The following is a 10,541-nucleotide window of genomic DNA, read 5'->3' on the forward strand; positions in this document are numbered from 1 at the left end:
CTCTCGCGAGGAGTTTCCCCAGGAGTTTGATGGGAGGATCAATGAAAATGAATTACTGACGAGACGGCGTCGACGGAATTCGGAGTATGAGATTAATATGCGTGAACGGCGTGCACGCACGCAGCTGTGCTACATGCTTTAGATTGGCGTAATCGACGATAACCGGAGCCCGGCCACGTCGTTTACAAAACACGCCCGGGCGTATTAAGTTTCGTGATTGAACTGATGACGTGAAGGACCGCCGGGACACGCCGCGCCGAGCAATCGATCGAATAATTACTTAGTCGGTTTGCAACGGAAGATCATTGACCTGTTGTACATGCACCTCACTTATCACCGGGCCTACGTACACGATTTCATCTCGCTCGACGGGCGACCGTGTATCATACAGGGTGTCCCGAACGAAGATTGTGACGTCGCGATAACGCCGTTTGTGATCATAATCAAGAAGGCCAGTGAGACTTTGGAGGTCGATTGTGTTTCTTGAAATGAGGTGAAAATGACGAAAAGTGTAAAGTCATTATTTATAATAAATTTGTATCGGCGCTTCTTCGTATTTAGTTGATTTCTTCAAGTAAGCAGTTTTGTCTTTAATCTTAGTCTTCATTGTTTATAATCTCATTATAATCAACATCTAGTGAAGTCTTTGCTCCTTTTTGTAATTTTTATCTCGTTTCAAGATACACAATCATTCTACTAATATGAGATTAACTAATCTCGGATCGATTTACTTTTTATCTAATTCCAAGAAATTGTGAAAGTCAGAAAAAGATAAGCAGCAAGTTGAATCGAGATAGAAAAGTTTATTTTACAAAGGTAAAATCAGAATTTATGAGGTCTGCTCTTTTCAGCTGAACTCTTGCACGGTTCATCTTTTCTCTTTTTTTTTTTTTCCCTTACACGGAGAGAAAAGAAGGAAAGCTCTGCAAGAAATTCTACTAAAAGAAACAGAGACTTTATTCTCGCAAAATATCGTATATAAAAATACTATAGGAAGATCTATACATTACACTGAAAAAAATGATAGATCGACAGCATTATTTTAGTTGATAATAATTTTGTTAATTTAACAACACTATTAATAAAACAAATAAGTCATACTCTTGTTTTAATAAAATTTTATATGTGTTCCGTTAATATTATTGTTAAATCAATAAGATTATTTTCAGTTAAAATAACGCCGTTAAAACAATATAATTTTTTCCAATGTACATAACGTATATTTTCGTACGTGACACTTTTTGGGAATACGGATCTAGACTTACTGTAATACAAGTAATCGAGAATTCGCTATTAATTCGTCGATAACGAACAGCACCTATGTGCTCGTAATTTATATTCTATTCCACAAACACATTTTCTTGGAACACAATAGTCCGTAGAAAATACAGTAAAATAAGATGAAAGAAAGTAAACGAGCTGAAAGAAATCGTCTGCAATCCGATATTGTTGGGTCCTTTTAGTAGAATTTCTTGCAGAGTTCGGCTTTCCTTCTTTTCTCTCCGTGTTAGGAAAAGAAAAAAGAGAAAAGATGAAACCGTGCAAGAGTTCAGCTGAAAAGAACAGACCTCATAAACTCTGGTTTTACCTTTGTAAAATAAACTTTTTAATCTCATTTTTTTGTTCGTGTCTCTCAAAATATTTTAAAGATTACTAATTTCCCAAAATTTATCAATCCTTGTTCTTTCTGTTTTTCATTTAGATTGATAAAATTCCTTTCAATAAAGAGATTTATTAAAACGTGAGGAATTTTTTTCTTTACAGACATACATAATAAATCAAATAAGTATAAAATATATAATAATATGTAATAAACCGGTAATGAGAATAGGAAAACATAATGACATATAATAAACTATTAAAAGGTCATCTTATTACCGTCATAGAACTACGCAATCTTGTGGTTTTATTAATGCTTTTGTTCATCCAACATGACGAATAATAAATTTCTTCCCGAATTCAATTGAATTCTTGATAAACATTATTGCATAAAATTTATTTTTTTTATTTCTTTTTTTTCAAGACTAAAAGGAGAAAGAAACATTCGATACACAGCCGGCACAACGGGAGGTCGTGCGAGCAATGACGTACATTGCACCTTCGTTCTTTTGAAGCTTTCCAACTTTCTTCGCTTCACCTCACCTCCTCGGATCTTCCTCCGCTAATCCCCATTCCCAGATAGACCTCGTCTCGCGCGATATCGCGAAAGGCGGATATCGACGATTAATCACGATGAAGCCTTGATACGGGAATACGCGTGAAAAATAATGGTAGGTTTTCCTATTAATGACGCACGCGCGCATTGCGCATACCTAGTCATCGCTGATGATATGTGGCGGCATTAATACACGTCCACGTGTCGCGGTATCGCTATTCGACGAAGAAAACAAGAAGAAAACGGAGGGAGGAATATTTATAGTTTACGGATGTTTCCTGACATGCGAGCTTTGTTGTAAAAGTTCTTCGATCGTCGGACTAATTTGACACGGAGAACGGAGATCGCGAGAGAACCGAAGAATTTCTGCAACGGTGATGTCTGCCGACGGAACGCATCGTGCCACAACCTCAGCCTGGCAGATTGAAAGGGTTAAGCGTGCAACCTAGTTTGAACGAGAAATTGCTCGGCGATGCCGAGTCATATTATAATCTATATGATTGGATAATTTCTTACATTTAAGTTTAGGTTCGCAACTTTACCTTAAGGCTAATATTCATAGTCAGTTCTTATATTTAAAACTGTCTCAAGTTATCACGAACCAATCAGAAACGGTATTTATAGTCTGTTCTTATTTTAAGACTGTCTTAGGTAATGTCTTAAGATGCCAATGCGCTCTATGAGGTTCATGACATCTTGAGATTGTACTTAAGACAATCTTAAACATAAGAATCGACTATAAATACCAGCCAAGAGGATCATTTTAAGATATTACTTAAGACAGTCTTAAAATAAAAACGGACTATGTGTGAATACCTGCTCGAGAAGCTGTAAGCCGTAAGAAATTGATCAATTACAGTTGATTTTTCTCATATTCGATTATGATTATACAATTTCTTATGGTTTTATAGCTTACAACCTTTTAAAGCGAGGAAAGTTGTGGATCTAAAGCTTAGGCTTAAAGCTTGAAATTTACACTTTATATTTGTATTGTAGATACCGTTTAAAAGACGTCAAAAAGCATCTTTTAGATCATATCAAGACATTTTAAAAGCTGTCTACAATGAACATTGTGTAGAGTAAGCCATGAATTAAGTATAAGAAATTGACCAATCATAGTGGATTATTTTCACATCTGAATTCCCGGCCGAGATAATATTTTTCGCAATAAATATATTTATTATTTATAGATTTCCAGCCCATTCATTTTTGCCTATTGAACGTTAAAATTTTATTTGTGAAATTACGAATAATTTAGTTATGTCTTTAAGTTCGATAAAATTTCGACGCGCAGTTCAAAATGACTATAACATATAATCAAACATGACTATATACATATAATCCATATTGAATTATTTCAATAACCATCAAAAATCCAGTTTCGACCGTTATAGGCCTTTAATTTCATATTGGTTGTGTTCTCACATGTACGGTTTAATAAAATTCTTATTGATTTTTTTTTGCTCAAAATTCGACCATAATTAATCGATTCTTACGGTTTGAGGCTTTAAATTTTATACGTTAAAATCTCACTAGACGTTTAAGCGTAGTTATAAGTGGTAAGAATTGATCAACCGCAGTTGAATATTCTTATATTTGATTATAATTGGTTAATTTTTACACTTATAACTATACTTATGTAATTGTAGATTGGACTTCGTATCCCCGTGTTTTATATGTGAGCTGTCTGGGTATGCATTGAAAATTGAGGGTTGCGAGTTCAGTCAGTGAGAACCGGATTGAAATAAAAATTATCTGGCCGAATTCTGTAATTTCCAATTTGCCAATTTGCAATCCTTAATCTCAAGTGTGCACAGTGTGACGCGGGCTTGACGATTTCGCGGAGCGATATGCGGCTGCGAAACGGATCGCTCGAGGCGCGCGGTGACACAGTTTTAAGCGCGGATATACTTGTTACCGAGTCGCGCGCGGAGTTGAGTCCTGCATTTCGTCGCCGGCAATAATCCCGCCGCCGTGGTAATTTAATAACGGGATTCGCGGGCGCTCGTAACAGCGCAGGTAACACGCGGGCGAATTCCGACGGGCGGATCTCGTCGCGGACGGCGGACGCCGAGCGGTGTATTTCATTAAAGCGTCGCGTTACTCGCGGCCACCATTTAACTCGACTCAACATTCAGTCATGAAAGCCATTATTGCTTTCGACGATTCGAGGCAGGATGAAACGGGATATGAATTAAGCCGAATGCGTGTCCGACCGAACTTAACGGAGGCTACTTAGCACGCGGCGTCGTTACGCACAATTAACATTCATTTGCGCTTGTTTTTCTTTCTAAAACGCAGGCGTAGCCAGCCGCGCCAGCCGTGTTTTTTTCCAGAGACGTATTTCTCGGCCATTTTCTCTTTCCGCTGCTTTACGACCCTGCGGATTAATTTTTCCAATACAGGAAATTTATCGAAGCATTTTCGTGACGTGGAAATATTGCAGCTTTGCAACTGAGATTTTTAAGTATAAAACTTAAGCTTTAAGCCGAAAGAAATTGATCAATCACAGTCGAATGTGAAAAGACTGTGATTCTTACGGTCGATTTCTTACGGTGTTTAAGGCTAAAAGTTTAAACTTTACATCTTAAAAGCTCATTGTAGACGCCGAGTCTTTATCGTCGAGTCACTAAACAATCTTAAGTTGTTTGCGATGTTTTACTTTACGGTAATCTACGATGTGCAAGATGCGATAAGATTATACATTTTAGTTGTAAATACAGGAAGAAATCATACAAACAGTTAAAATAGTATTAACAGTTATAATGGTTTATTTTGTACAGTGCTATACTTTTCGTTTGGTTCTGTTGTCACAGCCAAAAGGTCGATCATGTTAGCGATAAAAAAATTCTTTTGTTAAATTTAAATATTTTAAATTATAATTGCGCTCCAGTCGACAACAAAAAGTAACTGTAAATATAACATAACACACAGGTCAGAATCGCGGTTAAAGCAATATTTTTTGTAATAAATTATTAATAAGATTTAAGATTCTTATTAATATCTGCTTATTAATATTCTTATAAAGATACTTATTAGTATCAAAAATTGTTAAATTGCTTGTCAATTTAGAAAGTGACAAGTTACTGCTCTGGTTTTACTTATAATTGCATTTCAAGACCGAAAAGGATTTCAGCACGCGGTTTGTAGAATGTGTATATAAATTCATATGTGTATAGAAATATTTGAGCACTAAGATCCGCTTTGACTGATAAGATTTCTCTTTTTTAATTAGATAACACATGGTGGTTACGCAACAGTTACCTTAATTGTTGAAATGTAACATTGATTGTTATGTTACTTTTAGTTGGTAACAATTGGGGCTTATACGTGTAAAGAGAAATCGAAAAGAGAATCGGAATTAGAAAATAAGAAATCGGGATGGAAAGACTGGATTGATTCGGGTCTAACGAGATCATTGGTGCGTATTTTTTAATACTTTTATCATTAACGAGAGAAATTGGTGTTGCGAAAACACTTCAGTCCGGACAGCATACATATATTTTGAAAGTGAATATTACTGTTATTTTCCGATTGACGCAGTATGACTTGTAGAATCTGCAAGCCGATGCTTTGACAGAAAAAAATATCAATTATCATAATTTATAGTTATTTTAACGTGCAAACATAGTCAATCGTGTTATTAATAATAATTTCACACTCGTTGCTTGAAAATTATTAATTTTTTTTAAATTATTATATATATTACCGTATAAATAATAAATGAATTTTAAGAAAATAGTTGTGCACAACAATTGCGATCGCATTCACGGAATAAAAATATTTATTTTATTTACCAGTATATTTTAATATTTTAATATTTATATTAAATATTATATTGTTTATTTTAATATTTTATTATATTAAACTTTAAAGTTATCATAATCAACATAATTTATAGTACAATTTTTTCATGTTTGAGAGAACTATTTGTTACTATAATTGCATGGTCAAATAATTAGAAATAATTAGAAATTCTATTTTTATGATTACTAAAATTGTAGTAATAATCATAAAAATGGAGTTTCTCATTATTTTATCTCGCAATTGTAATCATAAATACTTTTTTCTCTCAGCGTAAATTTGTCGAGATTTAACACGAATTTAAAATGACTATATAATCATAGTTGTGTAAATCACTTTTTATAATAATTTCAATCATTTTTATGATTATAATAACTGTAATTATAGTCATTTTTAGTTGCCAACTATATTCATTGATACAACTATGCATATAGTTATTATTATTGACACTATAATAGCCATAATCGTAATTATAGTAATATGTAATTATAGTTATAGATACCAAACAGTTTTTTTTCTCCCAGTGCGTTACATAACTATCCATGTTAACAAAACAGTACAGGTGTTACTCGATAAGTTAATCACCGATTAAGTCAATCGGAGAGGTTTGTCGAAGTTACTCTAAGGCCGTGAACGTCGTGTCGCGCATTAATGAATTAAATTATAAGAATTAATTTGTCATCGAGCTTCGTGGAAAAAAAAAATCCTCGGGGTGGTCCAAATTTAAAGCGTTCAGAAACAGTTGGTACACACCCGCATACACCTCGTGTATTAAAGATTAAGGCCGGTATTCATAATCGGATCTTATACAATATTTAAGACTGTCTTAAGTACAGTTTTTAGATATCACGAACCAATCGGAGAGCCATGTTAACATTTTGAGACATTACTTTAAGACAGTCTTAAAATAAAAGCCGACTATGAATACCGGCCTAAAGAGCCTCGACACTTCGATCGTTTCTCTTTCTTCCTGCCCGGGGCGATATCGCGCACCGCGAATACGCTGGAATTGGCCCTGCGGCGACAAGTGGCACGATGCGGCTCGAATAAAAGTCATTGACGTCAATAGGTAGCGTGAGAGACGCGATTCGTATTTATGGAACGATTGCGCTTCGAGTTCTGGTTTTTTTTTCTCCTCCCTCTCCCCCCCCCTGCGTCCTCCACGTACGATGGTTTTTTTTTTCTATCCGTCCTCTTTTTATTTTTTTGTCGACACTGTAATGAAATAAATCGCCATTTATGGTGATATCTATTTATACCCCAGCAACGATACGTTTTTCGCTATTTATCAAACATTATTAATAAGTAATCGATTCTCGCCGTCGTTCGCAGTCGATAGACATGAGTCGCAAGCTGATAACGCGTGCCGATAATCGAGGCCAAAATCACGGTCGAGTTATGTGCGCGCGAACCTTGCCTCGGAAATTAAAATGAATGGTGTATCACGATATCGAATATTCACGTTGAAAAGCATGGGGTAACGCGACTTAAGGCGAATAATAATAAACAGCCTTCGCGCGCGCGCGGCCGACGACTTCAGAGTAAAGGGCGGAAACACGGAGTCTTGCATAACGTATGAAAAAAAATGAACCAATCAAAGTTCTGCATTTCCTTCCTTTCCATGAAATAAAAAAATCCAATCCAAAAAAAGATTAGCTGCCACAACTGAAAAATGAGGTATGACAGCTAAATTCAGTAGTATTATATGGATACCTAACGTCGTGCGAGATCTATATGTATCGTTTGTGTATATGTACATGTCTGCGACACTATGTACGTGTCTGCAAGGTCTTTGGTCTTGCTATTATGTCGATGTATTGATTATTGCTGCAAACAATTTTTTTGTGTAACAGACAATTTGATAGCAAGTACAGTTTCAGCAAACCATATTTAGCTGTGGTCAAGGCTGTGGTAGAGACAATTTTCTTTAACACGGACATATCCGACACTATCTGACAACAAACTTCATGTTGCTAAATAAATTGACTGTGACAGACATGCATATTTTGCTATCACGTCCTTATATTAGCTTATGCAGCAGCAAATCCTCTGTATTAGCAAATTTCATAGCTATAGTAGCTAATGCAATTTCAGCTAATCGGAATTGACTGTGATCAGAAACATTTTTTTTCTGCGATTGCTTGATATTCTTATGCCTCATGCGTTATGCAAAAAATCCGTGCTCCTACCCTACCTAACGAGATAACTCGGATCATCTTATCGAAGAGTTCTTGATTTCCGCTTCAATGGCGAAATCGATCCGATCGAATGCGATCTCGTCGTATCAATTTCTTCAGTTCTGGATGACTAAAATTTCGAGGCGTCGCAACCTATAGCGTAACGCACTGTCCCGGTTGGATTAAATTCTTAGTAGGCCTCTCTCGTTGCAGCCCTCGAACAAGGAGCAAACACGATTGAGCAGTCATGATTCGATGGGCAACAAGGATCATCGTCGACAGAAGGATGGGTCCAGTAGCGGGGGGAGCAGCGGAAATAGCAGCAGCAGCAGCAGCACTTACAGCGCTTTCCGGCAATGGCGACGGAGCACCTCGTTGGGTTCTCATAGCAACCGATCCAGCAGTGCCGGCTCCAGATCGTCTAACTCACTCACCAAATTACCAAACGATCCTGCCACAATGCGAAAATTGGAGCAATTCCCTATGGTCCTGTCCGACACGACGATGCCGGACGAGGATCTCTCTTTGAAATTCCTCGCCCTAGTACGTGTATTTATATTTATATTCTTTAAAGTCTTTGGAGTGGAAATTTCTCACTAAAAATTGAACTAGTCTTGAAAAAGAGTGGCTCAATTTTCAGTCTTTAAGGCCGGTTCATAGTCAGTTTTTATATTCAAGTCTTAAGTTCTATCTTGACGAACCAATCAGAGGGCCGCATTAGCGTCTTAAGACATTACTTAAGGTCTCGAAATAAGAATCGACTATGAATGTAATCAGCCTACGAATGAGATTTCACTCTTTGGAATAACTATTCACTCTAAAAGATTTTTAGAGAGTACATAGCCGGTCTTTTAGTCGCGCACGTTTTTCGAAAAATGATTCAATCGATCACGGCATCTAACTATGTTCCAGAATGCTCTAGATCTGACGGCGCCGGCCAGCGACGTGCTCTTGAAAAACCGACTCAAGTCCTGGTTCCAATTATCGGGCCATCCGGACGGCTTTGCACCTGCCGGACCTGGCACTGTTTGGAAAAGACGGGCGGGCGGCACTGAAAATACGGAACGCATCGTTTACGAGACCTTGAGCAAGGAGGAAGCGTTGCGGGATTGCATTCCAAGGTTTACTTGAAAATCTTTTCAATTTTTATCTAAGAAATAATAAAATGAATACCGCGAGACTCAACTATGGTTGTTCTTTGCAGATATTACCGGGAAGTCGAATACAAGGGCGACACGTTTATCGAGCTGCAGGATCTGCTCTTCGGATTTAACGATCCGCATGTGATGGACATCAAGATGGGCACGCGGACCTTCCTCGAATCCGAGGTGTCCAAGACCACCGCTAGATCGGACCTGTATGAGAAGATGATCGCTGTCGATCCGAACGCACCGACCCAGCTAGAACATGAGCAACATGCCGTGACCAAATTACGGTATATGCAGTTTCGCGAGGAGCAGAGTTCAACCTGTAGCCACGGTTTTCGTATTGAAGCGATGAAACTACCGGGTGCGCCACCAATCACCGATCTCAAGAAGATCAAGTCACATTCGGAGGTGCTCGACATCATAAAACAATTTCTCGGTAACCGCGAGGACACTCGTCAAAAGCTCCTGACGCGCCTCGAGAATCTGCGAACCAAAATTGAGCAGTCAAAGTATTTTGAATCTCACGAGGTACGATACGATATATTAATTTGTGAACCTCTTCCGCTTGTTGTAACATTTATTTTGTACATTTATTTATTTAAATGTATTACTTTATTTTTCAGGTAATCGGCAGTAGTATTTTCATGATCTACGACAGCGAAAAGGTGGGTGTTTGGCTAATAGATTTCGCGAAGACACGGGAGGTACCGGACGGACGGAAGCTGACGCACAGACGTCCTTGGGAAGAAGGCAATCACGAAGAGGGTTTCTTGTACGGATTGGACAACTTAATTTTTGCCATAGAAGAAGTCCGTCTATCTTCATAAACATTTTTCGATGTTCATGTGACAATATTAAAAGAACTCTTCTAAGTTACAAAACATCATTTACTCATATACATATAACGAGTGAAAAAGTATTCGTATCATTTATTCATCATTTATAAGTGATTTTTAATTAAATGTAAGTGCGCCAGTATCATCAAAGCATTGAAAAGTGGAGTATATTATATAAGTGAATATACATAATATAGACGCACACATATATTGTATTATATATACATAGTGTATATATATATAGTGTTTGTATATATATATATATGTATATATAATATTTTATGTATGTATATATATAAAGTGCTGAAAAGTGATATACTCGTTTCGCTCACTTTCGCTCATTTTCGGTATTATCGCAAGTTTTCAAAATGTTCATCGTCGTTATTTATGTCGCCGATATGTATATATATTTAACAAAGAC

The 10,541-nt window shown here is 36.9% G+C and overlaps 1 protein-coding gene across 5 annotated transcripts in view; it reads left to right on the plus strand.

Annotated features, from left to right (window-relative positions):
• Positions 1 to 10,320, plus strand: part of LOC108746860 (inositol-trisphosphate 3-kinase A) — a 14,640-nt gene extending 4,320 nt beyond the window's left edge. For 2 of the 5 annotated variants that reach the window (XM_018483900.1, XM_018483896.1), the window contains exons 2-5: positions 8,350 to 8,679; positions 9,049 to 9,257; positions 9,341 to 9,812; positions 9,908 to 10,320. In XM_018483900.1, the coding sequence (XP_018339402.1) occupies positions 8,392 to 8,679; positions 9,049 to 9,257; positions 9,341 to 9,812; positions 9,908 to 10,111 (1,173 nt within the window). In that variant the 5' untranslated portion in view covers positions 8,350 to 8,391 and the 3' untranslated portion in view covers positions 10,112 to 10,320. Of the gene's footprint in view, positions 1 to 2,251; positions 2,271 to 5,473; positions 5,577 to 8,333; positions 8,680 to 9,048; positions 9,258 to 9,340; positions 9,813 to 9,907 lie in introns of those variants that run through there. The other 3 variants (XM_018483898.1, XM_018483899.1, XM_018483897.1) reach the window with 3 other exon arrangements.
• The last annotated feature ends 221 nt before the right edge of the window (positions 10,321 to 10,541 follow it).

Source organism: Trachymyrmex septentrionalis, unplaced genomic scaffold (genome assembly GCF_001594115.1).
Source record: "Trachymyrmex septentrionalis isolate Tsep2-gDNA-1 unplaced genomic scaffold, Tsep1.0 scaffold19, whole genome shotgun sequence".
In the NCBI taxonomy this organism is placed as follows: Eukaryota; Metazoa; Arthropoda; class Insecta; order Hymenoptera; family Formicidae; genus Trachymyrmex; species Trachymyrmex septentrionalis.